General features: G+C 36.8%; 4 protein-coding genes across 10 annotated transcripts; 2 read left to right on the top strand and 2 right to left on the bottom strand.

Annotated features, from left to right (window-relative positions):
- Positions 1-5,455: 5,455 nt before the first annotated feature.
- Positions 5,456-8,035, top strand: LOC108821124 (probable magnesium transporter NIPA9). Its single transcript, XM_018594175.2, has 9 exons — positions 5,456-5,660; positions 5,889-5,987; positions 6,069-6,198; positions 6,293-6,381; positions 6,596-6,652; positions 6,770-6,828; positions 7,046-7,166; positions 7,309-7,457; positions 7,612-8,035. Exons 1-9 carry the CDS (start codon positions 5,550-5,552, stop codon positions 7,829-7,831), a joined length of 1,035 nt encoding a protein of 344 aa, XP_018449677.2. The 5' UTR covers positions 5,456-5,549; the 3' UTR covers positions 7,832-8,035.
- Positions 8,036-14,183: 6,148 nt separating this feature from the next.
- Positions 14,184-16,007, bottom strand: LOC108842406 (cytokinin riboside 5'-monophosphate phosphoribohydrolase LOG8-like). The gene is given in 8 exon segments (XM_018615308.2): positions 14,184-14,370; positions 14,372-14,431; positions 14,516-14,659; positions 14,749-14,819; positions 14,930-15,029; positions 15,254-15,284; positions 15,360-15,457; positions 15,773-16,007. Coding segments are annotated over 8 exon segments (657 nt in total). The 5' UTR covers positions 15,887-16,007; the 3' UTR covers positions 14,184-14,331.
- A 1,684-nt stretch (positions 16,008-17,691) lies between these two features.
- Positions 17,692-23,277, top strand: LOC108842404 (disease resistance protein RPV1). Of its 7 annotated transcripts, XR_008942607.1 has the most exons (10): positions 17,692-17,861; positions 18,051-18,221; positions 18,594-18,648; positions 18,749-19,229; positions 19,330-20,423; positions 20,512-20,787; positions 20,887-21,795; positions 21,930-22,465; positions 22,574-22,951; positions 23,042-23,277. XR_008942607.1 is itself a non-coding variant. In XM_057002847.1 (9 exons), exons 4-9 carry the CDS (start codon positions 18,752-18,754, stop codon positions 22,749-22,751), a joined length of 3,471 nt encoding a protein of 1,156 aa, XP_056858827.1. In that variant the 5' UTR covers positions 17,692-17,861; positions 18,051-18,221; positions 18,594-18,648; positions 18,749-18,751; the 3' UTR covers positions 22,752-23,277. The 7 variants fall into 7 exon arrangements, 6 of the variants coding, with proteins under 6 accessions (XP_056858827.1, XP_056858828.1, XP_056858831.1 ...); XM_057002847.1 differs by having other exon boundaries at positions 22,574-23,277; XM_057002848.1 differs by lacking the exons at positions 17,692-17,861; positions 18,051-18,221 and having other exon boundaries at positions 18,478-18,648; positions 22,574-23,277.
- On the bottom strand, positions 23,058-26,387 carry LOC108842405 (subtilisin-like protease SBT3.11). The gene is made up of 9 exons (XM_018615307.2): positions 26,233-26,387; positions 26,051-26,142; positions 25,858-25,955; positions 25,599-25,754; positions 24,832-25,502; positions 24,458-24,744; positions 24,264-24,378; positions 23,983-24,175; positions 23,058-23,826 (listed from the first exon to the last, which is right to left on the bottom strand). The coding sequence occupies exons 1-9, from the start codon at positions 26,335-26,337 to the stop codon at positions 23,255-23,257; spliced, it is 2,289 nt and encodes a 762-aa protein (XP_018470809.2). The 5' UTR covers positions 26,338-26,387; the 3' UTR covers positions 23,058-23,254.
- Between the last annotated feature and the right edge of the window lie 1,213 nt (positions 26,388-27,600).

Genomic DNA, 27,600 nt, shown 5'->3' with positions numbered 1-27,600 from the left:
TTCAACCATGAGGAACCAGACGACGAGTAATATATCAAATTAAAGCTCTTGACGAGACGAATCTAACGCCGTCGGTTTCGCCTCTATCGGACTCCGGACGCGCCCTCACGCTCTATTCTAAGACGCACCGTCAAGTGACCTAAAACCCTGAAATTCTAAAACTCATTCGACGACTTCAAACCGTTCGTTCTCTCAAACCGTAAGGACCCAGACGACGTGTAATATATCAAATTGAAGCTCTTGACGTGAAGAATCCATCGCCGCAAACCTCGTATCAATCCGATCTCAAACGCGCCCTCAAGCTCCGTTCCAACCCGCGCCGTCAACTACCCTAAAATCCTAATCAAAAGCCTAAACTGCAGCCTCTCTTTATACTTTGTTATTTTCTGCGATTTACTTCATCTATCTATACTAACTTGTTTTGATTCATTTTTGATTAAGGTTTCTAAAGATACAAGAGGTTTTTGCTCAACCTAAGACACGCGACCAGCTCCTGATCCGTTCCGGTCATGCAGTTCGCGATCCGACTTGTTCCAGCTCTCGGTGGTCCAAATCTACACTTCAAAGTTCTAAAAGTAAACTTTGAAACCTAAAAGAACTCATAATCTAACATGGTTGATTGATAAAGGAATAACCATTAAAATTTTGCAAAACCCCAAATCAAACCCTAGCAAAGATTAATAGGTCCAAACCCTTCCATGAGTAAATCGAAACTCTTAAACCAAAAGTTCGATATGAGATTGTTTTACAATTAAAATCAAAACCACAATGGTTTCTGAATCTCAAAACCTCTTTGATCTTAATGATCAAATCGATAAAACCTAGAAATCGATCAATCCCCTTTAAAATCTAAATCTGATCGATTTCATAAAAAAAAAAAAAAACCTATTTTTTGATTAACTTGAAATTCGATTGTCTACTTGATTGTTTGATAGAAAATTTCGAAAATATAAAATTTCCATTTATAGAAAGTTTCGAAAATAGAAAGTTTCTATTTATAGAAAGTTTCGAAAATATAAAGTTTCCATTTTTAGAAAGTTTCCATTTTTAGAAAGTTTCCTTTTATAGAAATTTCTTTTTCTGAAATTTTTTTTATAGAATTTTATGGGAAACTTCTCTGATTCATTGATCATCTAGAAATGTTTTCTAAGATTGCATCATAACTTCGATTATTTTGCTTGCATCAATACTTATTAAAAAAAAAAAAAAAATTCTTTCTTTGGTGCGTGTGATAAGAAGTATTGATATGAATAATAAAATTTTCTAAAAAAAAAATTACTTAACATAAATTAAGACCTGTTTTGGATAATGTGATTTCAGATGTCGAATTTCGAAACTTCAGATTATACTACCCTAAAATCTTTATGGAGATAATTGATTGAAAATGGCAAATGAACATTTCAGTAGTCCTGATGTCAAGAGGACTCGGACAGTGTATTAATCAAGGTAATTATGTAACTGAAAGTGAAAAAAAAATAAAGCTATAACAATTATGTGCTATCATCTCACTAAGGATCTGAGAGAGCAGTATGAAAATACTAGGGATCCTTATGACCTCTGGTCAAAACAAAACTTCAGATTCTCGATGGTATTATGGCAAAAGGCCATAGATGAATGAAAGATTCTCAGGTTCTAGGATTTTGAATCTGTGGACAAATATCATTCTGCTCAAATGAGAATCACCTATAGTTTTTAAACTATGTGCTGAAGTGGTAACAGAAGAGGACTTATTTTATATGAACTATTCCACATTTCATTCAAAGGATATGTTGTTATCACATAAGTCTAAAAGGTTTCACGACCTATAAAGACTTATTATCATGCCTATTGGCAGCCGAGCAAAGAAAGCAGAAAATTCGAGATACCATCAACTGATTGATAAAATTCAGTAAACATACATTGAGAAACAAGACAATGATATGAAACCTCCTGAAAACATTGAGGATGAAAATGATATATAAGAAAAATCTGAGGAAGCTGTAAGGAAAATATAAATTGTGAGGTTGGCTTACACATTGATTAAAGAATCAAAGATTCAGACATTCTGATTTCATGTTTTATGTTTTGATTTGATTTGCTTGTCATTTATAAAATTTATAGTAATAATAAAAGTTGATTCTGGTCTTATATTATCTTGCTTGACTTGCTTGATAATTTCTTGATTGATAAATGACAAATAAAAATTTAAAAATGAGTATAGTAATTAAAAATCATCCGACCAAAGGCATTGCCTAAAAGGGGCATGAATTATTCACCCAAATAAAAGTCCCATTTGAGTTATAAAATTTTGAAAAGTGAATGGTTTCCACATTGAACCAATGGGCAAAGGAAATATAAGTTCCTTAAGATTATAAAGAAAGTAAAAATTGCCCAAGGCATAAAAATGGTCGAGACTGTACTCTCAACTGATCTAAACTATGCTAAAATATCAGTATGATAAAGGCAAAAGGCCTAGGTAACCAGATAGGTTGACCACGAAATTTTATACACTTTATGGCATGACTGGACTAGCCATCCAGGTCTTTAAAATTGATGCAAAGATTGATATCGAGAAAAGGCACAAAAGAGTTATCCCATAGAATCTCACGTTGTGTAACATGTACACAAGGGAAACTCAATAGGCTATAATGTTCCAAGCATCTAAAAGATTTATAGCATGTTCATGAGGGGGAGAAATGACACTCCCGTGGTCCATGAACAACACTAAAAATCCGAGTGACATGGTCTATGACCATGATAGAACTTGGCCGAATTCTTTGTGATACAAAGATCACTAGCTAATGCTTGGGAACACATAGATTTACATGTAATGATAATATGCATCAGGCCATATAAAGTGAGCATAGATATTCCCATCTAAAGATGATAAAGGGTCATGATCCAGACATAGACCATCCTAAGAGATTATGTTTAGACCACCACAATAATATGTGCCGTCTAGGATGGAACCTCATAAGAAGATGAGATAAGATTGGGAATATATGTTGGATATGAGAAAGCTTTCTCCCACGATTTTATAAGAAACCTTGAGCCAAATATGGGTGATCAGATTAAGGCAAGGTTCACGGATTGTATGATTAAATCCGACTATCCAACATCAGGGGGAGAAAGAAATAAGCTGGTACAAGTATAAAGAAATGGAATGATATTAACCATCCTTGTCTTGGCAAGATCCTCGGACCAGAGAATATGTTTTAAGACGTCCAAAGAAAGATCATACAAAGCTAGCTAAAAGAATGCCAGACAGATTAGACCCGAAAAGAAAAGAAAAAGAATGACTAAGTCATACCAGCTTAAGCACCACGAAATTAATGTCCTAGAAGAGACATAATCAAGTTGCTATAGAGTCTAAAGATAGACCAATATGTTCCATAAGATAAGGAACCTCAGAAATGAAAAGAAAGGTGCATAGAAATGACATATCTGAGGTCATAAGAGAAACCAGACCAGACATTGAGATAAGGCTGCGCAGCTAAACATCTAAGATACCAGACCATGTAGTTTGGGACGCCAAACTGCAAGGTAAATGAAAGTTCTTAGTAAGAATGAAATCTCTAATCGATTAGTTCATGTCTGGAACACAATGGAACACTATAAAAGAAGTGTCGACACATAAAAGATAAAGATGCATAAGGAAATAGCACTTGAGTTTAAAAGATATAAGCGAGGATCATAACCCACGAGAATACAAGAATGCATTCATAGACTAAAGGAAACTGTGGGGGTTCAAAGAAAGATTCAAAGAATCTATAAAAGAGATGGGTGTATTGGCCATATATAGAAACACCATCTGATAAGATAAAACCAGTGAAAAATAGGTCTTGTGTGGGAAAGGAAAAGAAATCGTGAGACATGGACTAAGGTGTTCATATTCCTATTTAAAGTATTCAAGGAATGGCTTGATTACACAAGGATACTCACAGAGACCAAAGGAACAGATTATAAGGAGATATACTCCTATGTGGTGGATGCTACTACAAATTCGAAAAGGTCTGGATATAAGTAGAAAGAAATGTAGTAAGTAGCATATTGATCACTGGATAAAGAAATGATAAAAGTATCAAAAATATGAGAAGCAATTCTCATAGAATAGTTTTGTTCCTAAGCTATTCATGGACTGAAACAAGGCAGCTACGAATGATAGACTAAGAAAATAATTAGTACAACCAGTCCATATATCCCTATAGAGGATATTATAATTCCTTGTGTTATGTTTATAACAAACCAACCTAAAGAGAGGTTCAATGATTTCAATGATACAAGTTATCAATTGATTAAACAGGCTATGTCTTACATATGGTAAAACTGCAGAAAAATCATAGACGTGTGAGTGTGTGAATGATTAAGTCAGCACGCCTAAAGTGAGAACCATAATCTAAGATAGTGACCAGAAGCATACCTGGTCGTGGCTTAATAAGTATAGTATTGCTAAAGGCAAGAAAAGATCGATAGCTATGTATAAAAGACATGAGTGCATTTGACTGCGAATTCATAGTTTGATGAGTTCCATTGCAGCAAATAATTATTTATGGTTTTACCTTAGACACTCATGGTAATGGACGTGTATAGACAAGGTCTATAACATAACATTGATCGACAAAAGGAAATAAAGAAAGACTGGCTACAATGGATAAAACAATTGGCACATACGAAGAGAAATAAGTCCAAATGGGCAAAAGATATAAAGAGAAGTGGTTCGTATGTGTTTGGGTCAGAAAACTCAATATATATTGAATGTCCACGTTTTGATAAAGCCATATAACCAAAGTATATCCGTTGGACATGAAAAGGACCTGCAAGTAAAGTTTTATTGCAGACTATAAAGTCCATCCGAGCATCGTTCGAAGCGCCATCAGTCCGACCAAGACATGGAGTGATCAGCATCAAAGATGTACATCCTGACCACATCTTTATGGAGTTCCAAAGACATCAAGACGTCCAACATTCACTAGTTCATTCAAGGAGAATCCAGTTGATCATCTTCACCAAGTCACATGCAGCTTCAACGTTCAGGAAGACTCGGATACCATATGGAATGCGTCTACTACAGTGATGCATTCATCAGGGGGAGTTCATGTGTTGTACTCTTTTTCCTGTCCATGGTTTCCCATTTTGCCACATTGGTTTTGGGGTTTTCCAGGAGAGGTTTTAATGAGGCAACATTAAGCATGCAACGAACCAGTACCGGATGTATCGATCAAGGGGGAGTGTTATGTACCAGATTGTGATCGACATAACCGGACCGACCAGAACCGTACCGACCGCAGTAGATAATGCTTATCGACTGTTGTACTTATCCACTTAGAATAAACACTACCTGATGTATATATATATGTAAGACCTCTGGTCGAGATTAATAATAGAAACACGTTTCCCCACTTAGTTTTACAACAGGTTCATTACTAGTTTACTAATTTTATACTGCACGGCTGCTTGTCAACAACACACAATGGGAGGGGTTTCTTGTCAAAATCATTTTTCTTAATTAAAACAAAAAAAAAACTGAGAGTCGGAGCTTCTCGTCGGCGTTTGAGAGAGCATATCGGATAATGTGGGAGTCGATTTGCCTGACGCTTGCGGCCACCGCCGGTAACAATATCGGCAAGGTTCTTCAGAAGAAAGGGACTATCATCCTCCCTCCTCTCTCCCTCAAGCTCAAGGTCTCCTCTCTCTCTCGCGATCGCATGCTCAATTCCCGTTTGATTTGGCGGATCTCTTGCTCGGATTCGATTAGAAAATGATTGTATTTCGGAGTTGGATCGGAGTCTAACTTTGGTTTCTTCAAATATTGCTTTGTTCTATAGCATTCTGATCCATATTGTGATTCAAACACATTGGAGATTATATGGGAAGCTCACGTTTCGTTTGAATCATATCATTTTTGCCAGGTGATAAGAGCATATGCTGTTAACAAACCATGGGCGTTAGGTTTCCTCATGGACATTTTTGGGGCTTTGTTGATGCTCAGGGCACTCTCTCTTGCCCCTGTAACTATATTTGGATGGCTTTGATCCCTCATGACACATTCCTTTTATTGGCTCTTCTGAGTGTGTAATCTCTCTCTCTAGGTATCTGTTGTTCAACCAGTCTCTGGATGTGGACTTGCCATTCTTTCCGTCTTTTCCCATTTTTATCTCAAGGAAGTCATGAATGTTTTTGACTGGATTGGGATTACCATGGCTGGCATTGGCACCATAGGTTTTCATTTTTCTACTTACTGTTGTTAGCTGATGTTTAAGATATTATAGAAAGAAAGAAAAAAAGTTCAGATTTGTCTTTTCTGCTGCTGTAGGAGTTGGTGCTGGTGGCGAGGAGCAAAAAGCATCTTTGATATCTGTCTTCCAGTTGCTCTGGCTTGCACTTGTTGTTGCCTTCTTGTTTGTAGGTACCTTTCATCTATGGGGGTGTTTCATTAGATATTCTTCCTCTGTTCATCTTTATGTTGACTTAGGGTTTTCCTTTTACTTGTATATCTCGTTTCAAAGTCTGTCCATCAGAACAGTGTGATTTAATATATTCTCTTACATCTTTATCAGAGGATAGTATCACTTGATTGGTGTGATAATGACAATGTGTGTTGAATTTTGGCAACAAGGTACTACTAAATGCGTGGCTTCATATCTATAAACGCCAGCGCAGAGAGCAGGAGCTGGTATATCATCCTCTAAACTGTCTGAACTTTGGAGCGATAAGAGCTTGTATCAACTCTAATGTCATTTTCGTTATATTTCCTCCTACCAAATGCACTTGGCCTTATTTTGGTGTGCAGATGGAATATGAAGTGGTGGAAGAAATCATATATGGCTTGGAATCTGGGGTTTTATTCGGGTATTTGGAAAGAGATTATCGTTTTGGATTTAAGTACCTAGCCTATGATATTCACCTATCGTTACCTCCTATGTATCCAGTAACATTTGCTGTTGGTTTTGAAATATGTACGGACCAATGTGCTGATGTGTCTGCAGAAACGTTTCAAACTTTATTTGAACTGTATTCGAAGCTGTGTTACATAGCTGATAATAGTTTATTCCTCGTTTGATCACAGGATGGCATCTGTAGTATCAAAGATGGGTTTTGTATTCGTGGAGCAGGGGTTTTCTGCAATGTTCATTCCCATGTGCATTTCGATTAGTATATGCTGTAGTGGAACAGGTTTTTTCTACCAGGTAATTTGTGCTTGCTAGGCTTTCCTATGTCCTCAGTCTTTATCTGCATTTGAATGAGGAATGCACCGTTGTGTATAGAATGAATGTATCTTTAATTCATCATAGCTATAGTCTTTTTCTTCTTCTTTTGTCACTTTACCAGACTCGGGGACTAAAACATGGGAGAGCAATTGTAGTATCCACTTGCGCTGCTGTGGCGTCAATTGTAACAGGTGTGGTTGCAGGAATGTTTGCTCTTGGTGAGAAGTTGCCCACTTCACCATCAGGACGGCTTTTACTTCTCCTGGGATGGTAAAGTTCTACTCACCATTTTCTTTTACCACTGATAAAAAATTGCAAAAAAAGAAAAAGAGCTCCACATAGGGTTATGTGCATGAACTTAGAACAATATTGAAGAATTATATGTGGATGATGGGAGAATCTTGAAACTTTTTCTTTTTTGCAGGTTACTTATCATGCTAGGTGTTGTGTTACTTGTGACTTCATCACGACTTATCAGACATCTTCCGCGGTCATTCCGGCGTTCCAGACAGACCAGTTTAGAAAGAGGTTTCAGCACAAGGCGGACAGCTTCTCACGTATCGAAAGATACAAACCCAAGTGCGGTCATACAAGCAGCAACATTGCACCATCTCTTATCAGCCCCATCAAAAGAGAAAGACTGAAGACTTTGATAAACACACCAGAGAGGCACGTTTGGCTTTACACAGTTTTTTCTTCCGAATCTGTGGACTAAAGGTGTATGATTTCCAGGGGTTCATCTTATTGATATTCTAGTTGTGGGATCAGTTGAAAAAAAGTCAAAGAGCTTTGGATCATTTTTTGACGTTACTTTTGGTATCTGAAATGCAGAATATGAGTTCCCCTTATTATGTGGCCCTAGTTTTTGATTCAGTTTCCAATTGGAAAATTTAGTTCGGTTTAATACTTCCAGCGCTCTATCTCTAGTCTAAGCTTCATAACAGAGTTCTATTTCCAAATCCAAGCTTAAATATTTTGTGATATATCTTTAAAAAGTTAGTTCTTCCATGCATGATCTTCTTTTCTTTTTGTCCATACCAAATAATAATATTTTTATAATAACTAAATTAATTAATAATATCTTGGGAAAAAAAGATAATGTTGTACGCTCTCATTCGGCACACATAAAAGTTGGAAGAGAGAAAAAAACTTCCCTCCTCTCTCTAAAAAAGTTCACCGTCGCTCTCATTCGGCCGGCCGACGGAGTGGGCTTCCTATGTCACCGTCGGCCCGGTTTCCTCCTAGCTTTCTCCTCCTGTATTCAATTAGTAGTTTCCTAGTCTAAGTTTTTTCGGTTTTTTTTTAGTAGTTCTACGGCTTCCGGCGTCGCACTTTTCTCGAGGTGGGCGTTCGGCTCTTGTAACCGCCGTGGTTCCTTTTTCAGGTGAACGGTCGGCTTTAGTTATTTTGGAAGATGGAGGCTCGCTATGCTCCGGTTCTTGTGGGTGGAGGTTTCGGCGTCGGTCGGTCGGTCTGAGGTTTCGATGGGACCTATTCCGACGAAAGAAGCGAAGTAAGTTTGTGATGGGTGCCTATTTTTAGTCTTGAGGAGAGCGCAGTAAGATTCCGGTGAAGCTCTCCGTGGTAGAATAGGCGACGACGAGAGGTACAAGCGCTCCAAACCTTTTGAGATCCGGCGCAACGGTAGTAGTTCCATCTCTCCGGCAAGCACCGACGATTTGAATTGTGATGTGATGTTTCGGATCTCAAGGTGAAGAGTGGAGACGTGTCAGGCGCGTGATAGAGCGCAGCGCGTGGAAGGTTCGACGAGCTTCAGTCGGCACGTGGCGTCGTAAGTTCGTGGGCTTAGGGTGGATGGGCTTTTAGGCCCGCTTTGTTTGTGGTGGTTTGGTCGCCTTTTTTAAGGCTTTTGTTTGTATTTCGAATTTGGGTCTAGACCCATTAATATAATCTATTAGACGGAAAAAAAAAATAATGTTGTACAAGTAATAAGTTGTCGGTGCTTAGAGTGAAAATGACAGGCTAACCAATTTCAAGGTAGAAAAAGATGGGTGTGAGATGATATATACTGCACGAGAAACCGAACATCAAATTAGGTTGGGGATAACCTATATTTGGTACCAAATCAGGACATACGTCAAAACTGAGGGAGACAATTTTTTTTTTTTGTCATCAACCCAACTAGGCCTAGATCAATTGGAGAGCAGACGAGCCGATCCTCCTAGGAGTATCTCCATCTGTCTGGGTCTGATCTATGTGGGAAAAGAGGTATCCTCTGGACCGTGCACTCTTGGCTAGAGCATCCGCTCGCTCGTTCCGACTTCTCGGAATATGAGAGATACTCACATCCTCAAAGTCTCCCTGGAGTCTTTGGAATTTCTCTATGTTAGTCGCGAAGGCTGGCCAGTCCGTCGGGTTGGCCATCATCTCCACGAGGTCCCTACAATCCGTTTCAAACCGTACGGATCTCATCCTCATGTCTCGCAGGCAGGTGGCCGCCCATAGTAATCCTTCCATCTCCGCATGGAGAGCCGAAAGACTCCTATGACAAGCACGTAACCCAAAATGTTCTCTGTCCATTCCATCCTTAAAACACCATCCTAAGCCACTGACCCTGCCATTGTTGATCCATGAGGCATCAATTTGGCAGACAGGGATTCGGGGTATCCAAGGAGGCACCGTCTCAGTATCCGGGGATATCGGATCAGCATAGTCGTCGTCCTTAGAGTGAAAATGACAGGCTAACCAATTTCAAGGTAGAAAAAGATGGGTGTGAGATGATATATACTGCACGAGAAACCGAACATCAAATTAGGTTGGGGATAACCTATATTTGGTACCAAATCAGGACATACGTCAAAACTGAGGGAGACAATTATGTTTGACGATGAAGTGACACACTCGCGTCTTTTTACTATTTTAGTCTTTTAGTACCATCTCTATTTTTCTTTTCCTTCACGTTGATCATAATCCCACACTCCCATTCAGCTTTTTAGTTTACTTTTCGGTCCCCTCACTAAAATATATATACTATTTTTCCCCCTAAAATTTAGAATTTTTTTGGTATTAATTTAGAAAGATATATATTATTTCGTTAGTAAACTAAAGCTATTCAAAGATTTGAGACATCAAACTAAATTCATCATCGAGTTTAAGATGCCAACACTGAAGAAGTCTTGGTCGGTGGTAAAAGAATCTCGGCTGAGGTGTCTGTCATCACGAGTTCGAGTCCCGGTACAGTAGATTTAACATGGTTTCCGTTTGGTCTCCAAAACCTTCCTCGCAAGTTCCGGTTAAACGCGATAGAATAGTCGGACTAAATGAGAGGTACGGATACCTGGATTATATAAAAAAAAAGTCTTGGTAGTCAAAGATTGGCTTAAGTAACTAATCAGGGTAAAATTTGATGGGCTTGATGAATTGACAAGCAAATGCTAAACTGATACTAACTATGTGAGTACAAATGGAATCCAATATGAGGATTGAATTTATTTGAAACTGTCTAACTAATGGTTTTTACATTGGATTGAAGGGAAAACAATTATGGAGATCACATGAATACACCGTCTTGAAAAACCTAATGGGACTTGTTGACTGAAGTTTAACTATATGCTAAATCTAAATCCTGGATGCGGAATATTTTACTATGAAAAATTTCACTAATAACCTAACAAATATTTTGTTAATATGAAAGAGTTTGTGTATTTAAAATATTTTTTTTCATTTTAAATCTTAGTTATTTTAAATCAGTGGTTTTAAATTCAACACGAACCTGTGATTATACCGTTAATCCGGAGATCCGAAAATTCAATTTAGATTTTTAAAATATACATATTAAAAAAAATCACAAAATCCGAGACTAACCGATTGAACTGATGGATAATTAATATGTAATCTAATTTGATTTAAATTATTGTAGTTTCATAATTTGTAGTTTTTAATCCAAATTATAAAATTCCATGTTTTGCAATTTATGACGTTTCTACAAAATTTTGATAGAAAAAATGAAAAATATAAAATAACTAAGATTAATTATTGTGTTGTTTGGAAACATTGATAGTAGTATAAAAAGTATATTGTTTGGAAACATTGATATTAGTAAAAAGAAATGACTATACTGTTTGAAAACAAAGATAATAGTATAAAGAAATGAACATTAATAATTTAATGTAGATTTAACTATAAAATAGAAAAATGTATTTAATTTAAAAACTTACAAAATAAATATTAGGTTCAATACAATATTTCTGTTTTAAAAAGATAGATATTGAGTTAATTGTAGAAATTTCTTAAATTTTTGTGCATTAATAAAAATGTTAGTATTCCAAAGGAAATAGATTCGTCATCATGATTAACATCTGTAAAGTTATAAAAAAATTTTTTTTCTAAAATATTGATATTTTTTTAAAATAATGATGTTTCCATAGAAGAAAAAGAAAATGGAGTTTGGGACTAGATACGAGTCTAGGAGATTGTAAACTTACTTATTCACATAATCAATATACACACCACAGTTTAAATAAGTATTTGCATCAATTCAGTTTTGATCTTAAGTTTCTTTGCTTTCTTCTAGTTAATTTGCATTCGTTCATAACACTATATTTCTATTTTTTTGTGTGTTTACACATTACAATGATGATGTGTGCTTGCTAATTGATGTATACTTGTCTACTTAGTTTTGTTTCTATCTTCTTCTTTTGTTAATATCTTAGAAAAGGCTTCGTGGTTGGTGGTAAGCAGACACTAATAGTTTTGTTGCACTCATTATAAAGGGGTAATAATAATTTAAAATGTGTTAAAGAATACATCAATCTTTGACCAAATCTTTGTTAAACCCTTTTATTACTAACTAAAAACGCGTTCCATACAAATGTTTTTATTGTGATTCTAAAAAAGTAAAAAGTGAATGAAAAATATTAATTGACCAAATCTTTGTTAAACCCTATTATTACTAACTAAAACACGTTCAATAGAAATGTATTTTATTGTGATTCTAGAAAAGTGAATTAAAAATAGTAATATTTTTATTATCATCACCTTTAAATTAACCAATGGCTTAATCGATGATGTACATTTATTTTTTTGATTAACATGAGATATCTAAACCTATTGAACATCCTAGACTAGTCTATAAAACGATGATCAATCCTTTTTAAATGTTGGATTGTATTATTAAGCATTCTAAAAAAATCCTAAACAGTGAGAACTAAAAAAAAACAAATGTAGGAAAAGGTACATCTAAAGATCCAAAATAAACTAAAACATATCTATTTTGTCTATGGATGACTAAAAACTTTTATATAAAAATTCTATATTTGCTTATGGAGTAGTTGAATCTCAAATGAGATAATCTTCGTATTAATTTAAAACACCATATTTCAGACTGAATTGAGAACGATTATCATCCTTTTCTTAATCTTCAGTAAGAGCCACAAAGACAAGACAACTCTTTATATTGCTCTGTTAATAATAACAGAGTGAAAGTGATTACTGTTCTATAGAATTCATCATATATTTTGAAGTAACCGTTTGCAGTAAGAACTCCATCATCATCAAATAAAAAACTGATTTATTCAACAACTAAAGCCGGTAAAACTCATTGTCACAAAAGAACATACAAAAACTTACCATATTTAAAAATAAATTAGCAATCAAACAAATCAAGTAACTAGAAATAAAACAAATAAAAAAGACAAAACGAATCAAACAAACATGTTGTTTTTTTTTGTTAACAAGGAATCAACACAATCACATAAGGATAAGTCTTTAGTTTATTGTACCATACATGGAAGATAAACTCAGGTAACACATACTGCAGTATGAGAGGTTAAGTATCTTCTTCACTCATTGAAGAAAATGAACACCAAAATTTAGATAGAACACACAAAACATAGTATTGCATTTTCATGTATTGACATTATAACTTACTGATCTCTGAACATGTATTGCACAAAATGTTGTTCTGATAGGTATTTCATTAGGCCCCTCTTCACAACTCTTCTGTATAGTATTGCATTGAATCCCTCAAATTTAATCCCAATATATAGTCTAACTAGGAATCTTACTCCTTGGTGAGAAATCTACCCTTGCAGACTTGATATTAACCACTGGTTCGTGTTTCTCATCTATGCATTATCCACTCTATAAACATCCTCATTCTCTATAGGAATTAGCATTGAGCTTATGATCTGAAACAAATCCTCATTTAGGAAAATAAGATACCATTCTCTTGCATTGATCTATCTACCGTATGATGCATTCATTATTACGTTAACATATCTATCATCAGTAAAATATTATCATTGTAAATGAATTATTTAATTCAAATTCTAGCATGTAGTATTTGCATTAACATTTCTGACCAATGATGATTTACGAATCCAAATATAAGAATGCTAAATATGTAATTCAAAATTTTTATTTCGAAATCTACGGAGTATAAGAATGCTCTATGTAATTCAAATTTTTAATCTAAATTTATAAAAAATACATAATCATTCGCTTAAAAAAGAAGATTTTAAGTGTACGGATCCAAATTTTTATGGGTCTTAATCAATAGACTCATATCCGCATGACCATGTGACAAAGTTTAGTTGGGTGTCTTCAAATCCGAATTGTTAGCAATCCAAAATCCGCGCACCAATAGAAGACCATCACATACATGTTTGGCTTAATCAATGATCCAACGTAGAAGAAAGAGAGAGACACAAACATATCCAAAATCATTCCCCACCACAAAAGGCACCACTTAGCAAAAAGGAAGAAACCCATCATCAATGACACACATCATTCACATTTTTTGTAAGCCATCGAATGAAACAAACAAAAGCGACCACACACTCCTATTCTAATGGACATTCACTATAATACGACTACACTTGTGGGATTTTTCTGCATCACCCTCAATCATAAAGATTCCTTTTTTTCTTTCTTTAGGGAAACCAAAATTAGCATAACAAATATAACAACAAACAAAAAAGGTTGAGACTTCTTTATACAGAACATCCCAAGAAACCAAACTTAACTAACACAAAATCAGCAACACTTTCAGATTAGGGACCCAACGTGCTGTTTCAAATTGCAACAAGATTTGAGTTTTTCTTATACACACATTGTTGGATTCTGCAGGCTAAACTTAAAATGGAAGTAGGCATAAGCTAAGCAATACTAATGTAATTTCACTTCACCATTGAGGCTTGCTTTGTTGTCCAGGGTAAGCTCTAAAGTTCTTCAACTTTCCAGCTTTCGTGCGCCGCAACATGCTTGTGTGAAGGAGTGTATTCCTGTCATGAATATGATGAACACAAAGTCTTAGAAACAAAAAATTGGTGGAATCACAGAACAAGAAGAAGGTGAAGAAGATGTACCTCCATCTTCTCCATAAGCTCTTTGGCTGTTGGGGCAGAAACCACAATATTACGTGCGCCTGGTTTGATAAAACCTTCTTCAACGCCAGTGTCAAACAAAGCAAGCAAACTGTTATAGTACCCATCAACATTCAATAGACCCACCTGCAAGAAAACAAATCCCAAACGAAATCAACTTAAGAACTAATACTCTCTGCATGTTTTTGACATTGCAAAGTAAACTGGTAGAATACCGTTTTCTTGTGGATACCAAGTTGTGACCATGTTATCATCTCCAGCAGCTCCTCCATAGTTCCATAACCTCCTGAGACAAAAAAAAAAGAAATATCAGTGGTTTTAGATAGTAATAAACTAGAACTTTCATCATCACAAAGTGGCTTTGGTTCTGTATATAAAAGCTTTTTTTTTTCTCACCAGGGAGGGCGATGAAGGCCTCAGCTTCTTGCGCCATAGCAGCTTTGCGTTCGTGCATGTCTGCAACCACTCTTACATCTCCAACAGTCTCACCAGATATCTGATGAAACCCAAGTCATAAGATATGGTAAAGGCAGACCATGAAATCATCAAAATCTAAGTTAAAAAATATTAGTCATCACTCTTCTTAGTCCTCTCCCAAAACTTAATCCATATTCCAACATTGAAACACATTCATTCATATCATTAAATAAACTTCCAAAAAATCAAGTCCAAGTTTGCTACTTACGGGAAGAAGTTGAGATTTTAGAAGAAGATACATACCTCAATTGGCATCAAAGCCTTGGGAATGATCCTGCAAGTAGGTAGAACCCAATCAGAAACCCTTAGAGGAAGTTTAGAAATGAAAGGAGATCGTAAGAGAACTAACCCGAGAACATGGAAGCCACCTTCATAAACTCTCCTGGAAATAAGACCCATCAACCCAACACTTCCTCCTCCATAAACCAAGTCTATTTTCCTCTTCACCTACACATTCCAAAGAGAACACATTCAGAAAAACAGAGGAAGACCCTATTACATACACCTCAAAATCTCTCTCTCTCTCTATATATATATATATATATATACAGCACAAACAAAACCACAAACCCCATTTGTATGAAAGCCATGTCAAACGAGCAAGTAAACTTAAAACTTCGTGTTTAGGTATTCAAAAAACAGAGTAAAAGCTCTGTTTTTTTTTCTGAAAAAGTTGATGTCTTAATTTGATATTTCGAAAAGTTCATGTCTTTTTATTGTAAACAAAAAGAAAAGCAATGAAGAGAAGAGAAGAGAGCAAACGAGTTCATTGCCGAGTTCGATAGCAGCATCACTGAAAACTTCCCTGTGACCAGAGTGGCTTCCGCAGAAGACACATATTTTTCTGAATCTGCTTTGCTTGTTGTCTTCCTCCATTGATGGATTAAAGTGGCAAAGGCGAAACCTTTTTAGTGTGTGACGATATTGTTATATAGCGGATGCAAACAATATCGAAATTTCGCTGAGAAACAAAACAAAAACGAAACAAAACAAAAGCTCTAATCCTGTTTTGTCCAATCGGTAAAGAGCCTGTATTTAAATTGTTTTTTTTTTCTTACAGAACTGGTTATTAGAAAAAGTAATATATAAATGAAATAGTTATGACGTGCGTAGATATGGCGAACAGAAGAAGCCCACATGAGCCTACCTTCGTCCAACGCCAATCTGTCGCCTTAAGCCTTTTTTGTATTTTTTTTCATAAAGCCACATGCTTATATTTTTATCCATTTCATTAATTAACATGTTTTGTTGTTGGTTTTTCAAGTCCTAAAGAGTGTATTCATCAATTAACATGTTTTGTTGTTGTTTTACATACATGCAAACATTATAAAGTTTCTTATATTATTCTTTTGTGGTGTGGGAAATTTCTGAGTTTGGTTTTCAAGTCCCTTGTTGATATTATTGATATTGTTGATGTGTTTTACTGCTCCTTGCCAATACTTTACATATTTGTCATTCTTTAAACAAATTAAAGATATCTACTAGGGATTATATTATATAGAATATGTTACGTCTCTTCGTTTTGATTGACCGGTGTATATAATATTACTGCAAGCACGCAAATGCACGCACCTAGAAGGTTAATCGTCCATTTTTTTAAATGAATCTTAAATGGTCGAATCTTTTGCTCGCGATATCTTGAAATTCTACTGATTTTTTTTTTATTTTTTTGCTATTAAAAATAAATAACATGAATGATTCATTTATATTGCAAGTAGTTTTCATTATTGCACTCGGAACAAGATAGAGTATTTGGATGATGACGTTACGTAGAAAAAGACATCTATCTTATTAAAACAGAAACATTCTGTTGTAACTAACATTTATTTTGTAAGTTTTTAAATTAAATATACTTTTATACTTTATAATTAAACTTACATTAAATTACTAATGATCCTTTCTTTATACTATTATCCATGTTTTCAAACAATATACTTATTTCTTTATACTACTATCAATGTTTCCAAACAATATATTTTTTATACTACTATCAATGTTTCCAAACAATACAATAATTAATCTTAGTTATTTTATATCTATCATTTCTCTTTAAAATTTTGTAGAAACGTCATAATTTTATAAATTGCAAATAATAAACTTTAAAATTTGGATTATAAGATTACAAATTATGAAACTATTATAATTTAAATCAAATTAGATTACATATCGGTCATCCAACAGTTCAATCTGTTAGTCTCGGATTTTAATGATTTTTTTAATATGAATATTTTAAAAACTTAAATTGAATTGTTAGATCTCCGCATTAACCGGTATAATCACAATCGGGTTGAATTAAAAAACATTGATTTAAATGCAAAAATATTCTAAACACACTCTTTAAAATTACCAAAATATTTGTTATATTATTAGTGAAATTTTTCATCGTAAAATATTCCGCGCTTCCAAGCGCGGGTCAAAATCTAGTTAAATTTTTAATATCCAAAGACATTTGGAAGGTGATGTTCCCAACATGGCTTACGAAGATTGATTGTCCTTTCTCTGTACCGGTGTTCCACTCCATTGAACCTTGCCGGTTCAGGTGGTCACAATTTCCCTTCTTTGTTACTGGGCTGTAGAGGAAAGTAGGCCAATAGCTAAATCAATACATTGGGCCATATAATAAGTGATGTAGGCCCATCAACGTACAATCTCTCCATCTTCACTGAATCAATCCAAAACAATGAAGCAAAAAATTCGACCGGATTTTAAGCGTTTCCGGTGGCATCTCGAGACTAGCTACCTAGAAACACATACCGACAATGCGATTGGACCTGCGGCGAATCTTTGCAGCACACAACGGATTCCATTCCGCCGGCGACCTTCAAAAAAATCGAGTCTGCCTCCACAGAAGGTAAAAGACCTATTCCAATAGTAACAGCTTTCTCTGAACGGAGATCACAATGTGAAAAACTCTTTGTCACAGTCACTTAAAAAAGCTCTTTTACATTACTGTATATAATTCAGCTTTGAAGATTGAGATATGCTCTCAGCTTTTGTACTCTGATTATACTGCGTTTGTTTGTTTGTTTGTTGCTGACAGAGAAGAGAATCAAATGTTCTTCCTAAGTCTAATAATGACTCTTTACTCCATTTTGGTAATCGGGGGGGTTACAGCTGAATCTACCACTACCTAGTCACTTCGTACATAACTCCCATCCGTATGCTTTTGTGTTAATAATAGCTTCTCCAACATCTTCTCCGCTCATTCCAGGTACACTCTCTTAACCCTAATCATCTCCTCCACGTCTTGTATCTTCCTTTTCCTCTCTTTGACTCAAATGATCTCTTCTCTTCCTTGCAGTAGAATGGATTTCATTAGTTATTATTTTTATATACAAAAATAAAAAATAAAAGAATATAATAATTTAAAAATATTAGGAACCATTGGTTATACTCCTACCAACTACACACGCGTTATGTTGAAAGTTGGGATGCATTTAATTAGCACAGCCATTAGGAACCTGACATTTACTACAACTTGTGACTTGTCAACGGAAGTAGACGCTAGTTTTAGCTGCACCCTACTGCTAATCTGAATCCCATCCCTCTCGTTTCAAACTTCCTCTGTTTTTTATTGTTATAGATCTGTCTGTCTGAGATCCCGAGAGAGTACTAACCTGCCAAGGTGTTCAAACCAAGTAAGCAAACAATTTTTTTCAGATTCGTTTTTCCTCTTTGTAAAATCGAATATATTACTAAGTGTGTCTCACTGAATATTCCCCATAAACTTTCTGTCAGGGTATGATTGATTCCAGTGGACAAACTCGGGAGAGATGGAGCTACGACGTGTTCTTTAGTTTCCGTGGACCAGATGTGCGCAAGGGGTTTGTAGCCCATCTCTATAAGAGTCTACTGAGGTCTGGAATATACACATTCAAGGACGATGAAGAACTAGCAAAAGGAGAAAGCATGTCCCCAAAGCTCCTAAAGGCCATTCAGACCTCCAAAATTCTACTCGTCGTTTTATCCAAGAGCTACGCTTCATCGTCCTGGTGCCTTGATGAGCTCGTCCACATTATGCGATGCCGAGAAAGCGGCGCAGGACAATTTGTACTCCCGATTTTCTACAGGGTTGACCCGTCGCATGTACGCAGACAGACTGGGTCGTTTGGTGAATCTTTTGATAAACTCCGTAACCGTCATCCCGAGAGAAAGTTGCAGCAGTGGAGGGAAGCTTTAACGCAAGTGTCACATTTTTTGGGGTATCACACACGTAACTGTTGGTCGGTTCGTTCTACTCTTGCTGTTTTTTTTTTGTTTCAGAAAACACTAAACAAAAGTATATAGGGAAACAAATGTTACTTATCTGCATTGTGCAGGGGATAATGATGCTCAAATGATCGACGAAGTCACTAGAGACATTCTCGAAAGGCTGCCTAGTTCATACTTGCATTTACCAACATATGCCGTTGGTATTATATCACGTGTAAGCCGTATCAAGGAGCTAATGTGCTTTGGTTTGGATGATGTTCAGATTGTCGGAATCTGGGGAATGGCTGGGATCGGTAAAACAACGTTAGCCAAGGCTGCATTTAACAAGTTTTCACATCGTTTTGAAGGAACAAGTTTCCTAGAAAACTTTAGAGATTACTTCAAGAAACCTGAAGGCAAGTTTCATCTTCAGAAAAAGCTTCTTTCGGATATCTTAAGAAGGAGAGACGACGCAGTGTTCAACAACATGGATCATGCTGTTAAACAAAGATTTCGCAACAAAAGGGTACTCGTTGTAATTGATGATGTTGAAGACGTGGTGCAGCTTCATTCAGTTGCAATACATTTGAGCTGCTTTGGTCCAGGAAGCAGGATAATCATTACAACCAGGAACAAGCATCTGTTAGAGCAGCTTGGCGTTGTAAATATATATTCACCGAAGGAACTTAACGCTGATGAATCTCTTGATCTTGTAAGCTGGCATGCATTTAAAGAAAGTGAACCTCCTGAAGAGTTTCTCCAGCTCTCGAAAAACTTGGTTGAATACTGCGGAGGACTACCTTTGGCTATGGAAGTCTTGGGTGCTTTTCTCTACAAGAGAAGCGTTCCGGAGTGGAAAAGCACGTTGGAATCGTTGAAAAGAATACCTGATGATAACATTCAAGCAAAGCTTCAGATTAGCTTTGATGGGCTAAATGCATTACAGAAAGACATATTCTTGGATATTTCTTGCTTCTTCATTGGTATGGATAAAGACTATGTAGGTTGCATATTGCATGGATGCAAATTAGACCCTGGCATAGGACTCAGTGTGTTAAAGGAGAGGTGTCTCATTACGGTCCATGATAACAGGCTGATGATGCATGACTTACTACGAGACATGGGAAGATATATTGTCCAAGGAACATCTCGGAGTAACTGCGAGACATGGAGTAGATTGTGGGACCGTGATCATGTTATAGATGTCTTGGCAAACTATTCTGTAAGGAACAAAAGCCAATGCATTCTCTGTCTCAACCAAAGAGACTTAAGGTAACATTTAACTAATGAAATTGTTTGTTTAATATCAGGGAACAGATGCAACTGAAGGACTGAGCTTGAAGGCTGAAGTTACAGCTGTTGAGAACTTTGAGGCTAAAGCATTTTCAAATCTACGTAAGCTGAGACTGTTACAGCTCAGTCATGTAGCACTCAACGGAAGCTATGAAAACTTTCCAAAAGGTTTACAATGGCTTTGTTGGCTTGGGTTTCCTGAGGAATCTTTCCCCATAAACTTACATTTGAGAAGTTTAGTTGTCATGGACATGCAGAAGAGCAACCTTAAACGACTTTGGAATGATCAGAAGGTAAAAGTATTATTTATAATTTTAAGATTCCTATGAAATCAGAAATATATTCTTCATTGCCAGAGTTGACTCTTTGATTTTTGTTATTTTTTGGAGAAGCCTCATGTGCCCCTTAAGGAGTTAAAATACCTTGACCTCAGTCACTCTATCCATCTTATAGAGACTCCAGACTTCTCTTATCTCCCAAACCTTGAGAAGCTGCTCTTGATAAACTGTCAAAGTTTGGTTAAAGTTCACAAGTCCATACAGGTTCTTCAAGGAAGCCTGATTCTATTAAATCTGAGCGGTTGCATCAAGCTTGGTGAACTCCCGTTGGAACTCTATACGTTGAAGTCGCTGGAAACCCTCATTCTCTCCGGATGCTCGCATATTGAAAGATTGGATGATGCTTTAGGTGAACTAGAGTCCTTGACAACTCTTAAAGCTGATCATACTGCTATAACGCAAATACCTTCCTCGAGTTATAAACTAAAGAAACTGAAAGAGTTATCTCTTCATGGCTGCAAGGAGTTATGGAAAGACAGACACTACACCAACTCTGATGAAAGCTCTCAAGTAGCTCTGTTAAGGCCGCTCTCACTGGCCGGTCTAAACAGCTTAAAGACTTTGCGTTTAGGTTGCTGCAATCTAACTGATGAGTTGGTTCCTGAAAATCTTGGGAGTTTGTCTTCTCTAGAGGAACTTGATCTCCAAGGCAACAGCTTTCGTAACTTGCAAACGGATTTTGCTGGTCTTTTAAGTCTACAGATTCTTAAACTGGATAATTGCTCAGAACTTCGATCCATGTTTAGTTTACCAAAGAAGGTGAGGTCTTTATACGCGAGAAACTGTACTGTGTTGGAAAGAACTCCAGAGTTAAAAGAGTGCTCGGTGTTGCAATCATTGCACCTCACAAACTGTTACAATCTTGTTGAGACCCCAGGGCTGGAGGAACTGAAAATGGTTAGAGTTATCCACATGGAAATGTGCAACAGCATACCATACACTGACAGAGAAAGAATCATGCAGGTTATTCTCTAAGCCTCTCTTGTTTCTTGATATCAAAGTAGCAAACCTTTCTCTTCTTTTTTTTCACTTAGTTATGATGACTAGGAATGTGTCCTTGGTTGTGATTTATATTGATGGTATCTGTGTTATTACAGGGAGGGGCTGTTGGTTCCAGTGGGGGAATTTTTGTCCCGGGATCAAGCCTTCCAGACTGGGTTAATTTCAAGAATGGGACACGTTCGATCTCTTTTACTGTCCCTGACCCAACTTTGAATTTTGATCTGATCGGGTTTACCGTGTGGACAACATACGTGAGTCAGCAAGATGATGTGATGTCTGCATGCACTCCAAATATCACACTGAAGAATCAAACCAAAGGAGATATATGGAGTCGCAATCCAGCAACAGAACACATTCGTATGTACCTTGAAAAACACATCTGGCAAGGGCACTTTTCAAATGAAGATTTCTTGTTGGAAACAGGGGATCAAGTGGAAGTTTCTGTGGATTTTGGAGATGAAGTCACCATTCTTGAGACAGGACTAACTCTTGCTTACAGAGAAGTCACTGAAGTCCCAAATGAACAACTGACAGAAATAGATGATGAAGTCCCAAATGAACAACCGGCTGAAACAGATGACGAAGTTGATTATGAAGTACTCATAGATGAAAGCCAAAGAAGACCTCCCAGGTATGTTATAATTACATAACTAAGAGAAGTGCACAGTTACCGTTGCTATTATTTTGACTTATGGAGTTTTCTGGTTTTGGTCTCTTCTCTTGTCGTTTGGATTCACAGGAAAGTGGGGATGGGTTTAAAGACGGTTCTGGGGGCGTTTGGTTTGTTGGCATTCATTGTTGTTCTTGGAAAACATGGTAGTCCCCTGCGCCGCCACAACCACCTTCGCAGGAATAAAATTGAAAAGGATAAGGAGAAAGATGCTACAGTCCACATTTTCTCCTTTTTAGATTACTAGGTGCTGTTATTTCAAAATGGTTTGGACAGTGGGAGCAGAATGGACACTTCTAGTTCTAGGGGAGTTTGGTTTGTTGGCATTCATTGTTGTTCTTGGTAGACAATTGTGGGAGACGTTGGTGATGAAGTGAAGTCCGGCGTGGATCAAGTGATGGATGGCGGTGAGGAAGATGACTAGTTCAAGTGTTGACACAAATAAAAGTACTATTCTCTTAAATAATGACTCGGTTGCTGCTTATTCTCTTTTTAATGCAATTTGTGATTTGGAATCTTTTTGACGTTATGGGTCAGTGACTATCGCTCGGGATTCCAAACTCGTTTGGACAGTAGAAGCAGAATGAACAATACAACAAGAAACATGAACTTGTTTAAAGCAGAGTGGGAGAAAACATCAACACTTATTGCTGAAGGGACTTGATGCACTTGTTCTTACAAAGTTACATTGATTCGATGTTATTATGAGTTACTTGGACGATATGATGATGAAAACAATGTGAACTGAACTTATTGGTCAAAGTACTTCAACATTTGTGTCCTGATAGATAATGGGATGACGACGTTGTGAATGCCATCAGTCCAAGTCAAACTCCCGAAAAAGTAAATAGAATTGGCTTTGTGAGTTGTGGAGACAGTGACTTGGTAGCTGAGTTTCTTAACTCTGGAGTTAAAGACCAATATCTTGGGCGTGACGGAGATTTTGACACCCATAGGAGGCTGAACGATGACTCTATATACGGAGTAGACTGGTCCAACGTTGGTTACGGTTCTTGTGAGAGTCACATCTTCCTTGAGGTATGGAATGGTGATAGAAGGCAAATTGAGATCGAGCATAGACGGCCTTGGACTCGGACATTTATATAGCACGTTTTGCTGTGACATTGTGGTAATGTACTTCTCCTCATAATTAGAAGCACACATAAAACGCCTGTAGTCTTCTGGTTCTGCATCATAGACAAGACCAGGGTTTGCTGCTTTGTCTGGGCTCATTAGTCCTCCCCCGAAATCAAAAGGGTCAGCTAGTTTCCGTGATAATCCTTCTGAGAAGATTGGTTCTCCATGGGGATCCGTTGTGGAAGCTTAACCAAGTAAGAAGTCAATTCATTAGATCACTAAAAATAATTCAATTTAAACATTTAATTTGATATGCAAAAATAATAATTACGGCAAGACATATAGTATTCTGTTTGTTATAATATTGTTGATTTAAAATCATATGAACATAATTTTTTTACCTGTAGTGATGAGAGCTGATTTAAGCATGGCAGGAGACCAGTCAGGATGCACAGCTTTGAGTAGAGCAACCACACCGGCAACCGCAGGTGTTGCCAATGAAGTGCCAGAGTCAGCAGTGAATCCGTTCTCGTAGTTCATTTTTTCTGGGGTACAAGCTGCCATTATGGCTACAGCTGGTGCAGCAATATCGGGCTGTATAACATAATGTTAGTGTTTGGTGGAAAAAAGGAATGTAGTTAAACTTTGCTATATTACATAGAAAGACTAATCAAATTGTTACCTTGAGAACATATGGAGATACAGAATTGGGTCCTCTGCTGGAGAAATCAGCAACCTTGGTAGCTACAATTGGTCCAGTGAGTGTGATTGAAGGACTCACTTTTATGGTTGGCGTACTGTCATCATCAAGTGAGACTATAAACAACTTGCAATAGTGATCATATTAATTAACCAGTGGTATAAATAAATAAATACCTGGTGGATTTTATGTAGTTCAACATTGTGGTCCCTTGTGCATAGTCGATATTGAGCAAAACCAAATTTTGTGAAACACCCACCATATCACTTCTTCTGCTTGCAATGATTAAACCCTTCGCCTCAACTTCCAATTGTTGAGTTAAATAATCATCTGGAGTTTCTACACTGTCAGAAGTTATAAAACACAGCACCACTTTTCCTCGTGCTGCACTGGTTATCTTTTTTGAGCTGTCTACGTATATGAGTTCTGCTTGGAATTCAGGATCTCCGAATGGGGTTCGTGCCTACATATATATACAGTAACACATTTGGATGTCACATGTAGAAATTAGCTACACTTACGTTAGTTTTGATTTGTATTTTATTTTTACCAATAATGTCACATTGTTTCCTAGTGTCAGAGGTGTGGGAAACCACCGGTCAAGGTTGGTACCAGCCACTGTTATTATCCATGGAGCTATGTTCTGGACGGAGTAAGCATCCGGTCCGGAGTTGCCTGCTGCCATGAGCACTGTAATGCCCTTGGAGATTGCGTGGAACGCTCCATACGAGAACACATTATGAACGTCGATTTCACTTAATATAGGGATCGGACTTCCTAAAGAAATCGATATAATGTCCACTCCGTCCCCTATGGCATCGTCCATGGCCTTTAGTATGTCCGAGCTCGAGGATGAGCCATCTTCTCTGTGCCAACACACTTTGTACATGGCGATACGTGCTTTAGGTGCCCCTCCTCTCGCTGTACCCATTCCAAACCCGTGGTCACTCACATTTGGGACGAAGGCGCCTGCTGCTATGGAGGCCACATTGGACCCGTGAGGCAAGGATTCCCTCGCAGACATGTATTCTGTGCTTGGTATTCCGCTGTCCGTCTTGTTTTTCTTGAACAGGCCGTCCATGTAATACCTTGCTCCTATCAGCTTCTTGTTGCAATGCTTCTTCGAGTCGAAATTTTCACCGTCCACACACGTTCCTTTCCATCTTTTCGGGATCGGCCCTAACCCTTTGTCACTAAACGATGGCGACTCTGGCCACACGCCTGCGGACACATACACACACATATATAAGTTGTGTCAAAGAAAAAATTATGTGCTTGGAAGGATCTCTATGCAAACTTTATATTAAAGGTACGTACCTGAGTCCAAGATACCGATGATGACATCCTCACCCATCTTGGCATCATGAAGAAGTCCTTTAGGTGAGCTTGGAGAAAGCCCCAAGTAATCAAATACCCTTGTCGTTTGAGGCTCGTAGAAAGTATTGGGTGACACTTGAAGTACATCCGGATGCTCTAAAAACATTTAAGAGAAATCAAATCCGTCAATTATAATTGACCTCTTATTATAAAATGTGCTTTGTATATCTATAATAATATGCATTTTTCAAGTGCGCACCTGCGATCTTTTTCGCTTGAGAATCCGTAAGATGGGCGGCAAAGCCGGAGAAACCCTGTCGATAACTATGAACAATGGAGTCACTCGCATCTTTCTTGCTGCAATCATATTTCCACAAAACCCGTTATAGTTATAATGATGTTAATTTCAAGAATATTTTGTTGCACTTGTGTAGATATTTTGTTTTTGGTACCTTCCAAGTAATGATTCTAACATGCGGAGATGCGAGGCCGTTACAAGCTCCGGGTCATTATGCTCTCTTTCACCAAGGTACACTATGTGGATCTATATATGCAATGAACATTAATCATTCCTCTAACCGATCGATTTTATGATTCCATTATACTAACAAAAATATTGTGACACATTACATACCTTAGTCTCCTCAGAGGCTCCTCCTTTCACAACGGTATACTCCAAGTTGAGAATCAACACAACACTCATCACCCCAATAACCAACCATGAGACTTGAGAACTCATTTTTTCCTTTTGTAAATAAAAGGAAAAAATATTCAAGAGATCAGTCAATGTCTCACCGGTTGGTGAATGTGATTTACATAAGGAATAATGGTCTTGTATTTATAACAACGTTTCGGTCTAAAAACAAAAAAAAAACAGCTATTTTTGGAAACGACTTATTTACCTTGTTGTGACATTATTAAGTTGTAAAACTCAACTACTCTTCTGGTATTAGCTTAATTTAAACCAACATTTTCTATTTTTCTCTGTTTCATCGTTACTGTAGCTAATAATATCGATTGGATGTCTAAAAAGAAGAAAATAGTGATATCGACTGGCTTAATTTCTGGTGGCATTATTAGGTTCTGAACCTTAACTACTCTTCTGGTATACATTTGCTTAACTTAAAACAATTTTCTAGTTTATATTGAATAGTTTTCGAAAAGATATGCTTTAGTGGACCAGTTCCAGTAACAAATTTGGCAAGACTCATTGATAAGAATGTGAAAAACAGGTTGGTAACTATTCAGAGATCAGGAAACAAAGTAGTTCGAATTTTTTTTGCTTGGTGGTTCACATACACCTAAGATACTATATGATGTAATCTCATAGTTTTCTATTTGTAGTCACGCCAGTTGTAAGAACGTTTTTGGCTTAATATACCATTTTATATTCATTCTACAAATTTGGGGTTTGGATAACTTGGATGGTTGTCGGTATGGACATGTAACAAACATTTACACAGAGGAGATGATGAATATCTGTACGTGGGGAAAAGGAACAAATGTAGTTGCTTGCGTTGAAAACATTTAATTACATTAAATCTTTGTATAATTTGCAAAAAACTAACAAAAAACCTTTTTGCCTTAAATCTCATATTAAAAAATTTGTGATAAATTTAATCGGTCAGAGCCCTGATAAAAGTGGCTTTTGCTATTTAATAAGTAGTGAATCACATTTTAGACTATACAGATTATTAGAGATCGCCTGAAATCCAGGTTTCAAATACCAGAGACAGCGATTTATTAAACAATTATGCAGACAACGGAATAAAGGTTTACAAGAGATCTTCAACGTAGTACAAATAAATCTAGCCAGGAATGAATCTTTATAGGACGGTTCACGTGATACAGTTAAGCACAGATCTTCATAAGATATGTAATATTGTCGGTTGTCAAATCGTCTATATAATTTTTCGCATAATTGCAATATCATAATAAATTAGCGTTGAAAAAAAGAATCACATTCCAGAGAATCGAAATGCTGATCTGGTAGTTATATAAA

Source organism: Raphanus sativus, chromosome 2 (assembly GCF_000801105.2).
Source record: "Raphanus sativus cultivar WK10039 chromosome 2, ASM80110v3, whole genome shotgun sequence".
Classification (NCBI taxonomy): domain Eukaryota; kingdom Viridiplantae; phylum Streptophyta; class Magnoliopsida; order Brassicales; family Brassicaceae; genus Raphanus; species Raphanus sativus.
This window is presented reverse-complemented; position numbering and strand designations above follow the sequence as displayed.

Coding starts and splice junctions, on each gene's coding strand:
- LOC108821124 (XM_018594175.2), top strand. CDS start 5,550: ATGTGGGAGTCGATTTGCCTGACGCTTGCGGCCACCGCCGGTAACAAT. Junction 6,829..7,045: donor GAATCTGGGGTTTTATTCGG/GTATTTGGAAAG, acceptor GTTTGATCACAG/GATGGCATCTGTAGTATCAA. Junction 7,458..7,611: donor CTTTTACTTCTCCTGGGATG/GTAAAGTTCTAC, acceptor TCTTTTTTGCAG/GTTACTTATCATGCTAGGTG.
- LOC108842404 (XM_057002847.1), top strand. CDS start 18,752: ATGATTGATTCCAGTGGACAAACTCGGGAGAGATGGAGCTACGACGTG. Junction 20,424..20,511: donor ATGTCTTGGCAAACTATTCT/GTAAGGAACAAA, acceptor GTTTAATATCAG/GGAACAGATGCAACTGAAGG. Junction 21,796..21,929: donor ACAGAGAAAGAATCATGCAG/GTTATTCTCTAA, acceptor GTGTTATTACAG/GGAGGGGCTGTTGGTTCCAG.
- LOC108842405 (XM_018615307.2), bottom strand. CDS start 26,337: ATGAGTTCTCAAGTCTCATGGTTGGTTATTGGGGTGATGAGTGTTGTG. Junction 26,143..26,232: donor GAGCCTCTGAGGAGACTAAG/GTATGTAATGTG, acceptor TTGCATATATAG/ATCCACATAGTGTACCTTGG. Junction 24,379..24,457: donor AACTACATAAAATCCACCAG/GTATTTATTTAT, acceptor TGATGATGACAG/TACGCCAACCATAAAAGTGA.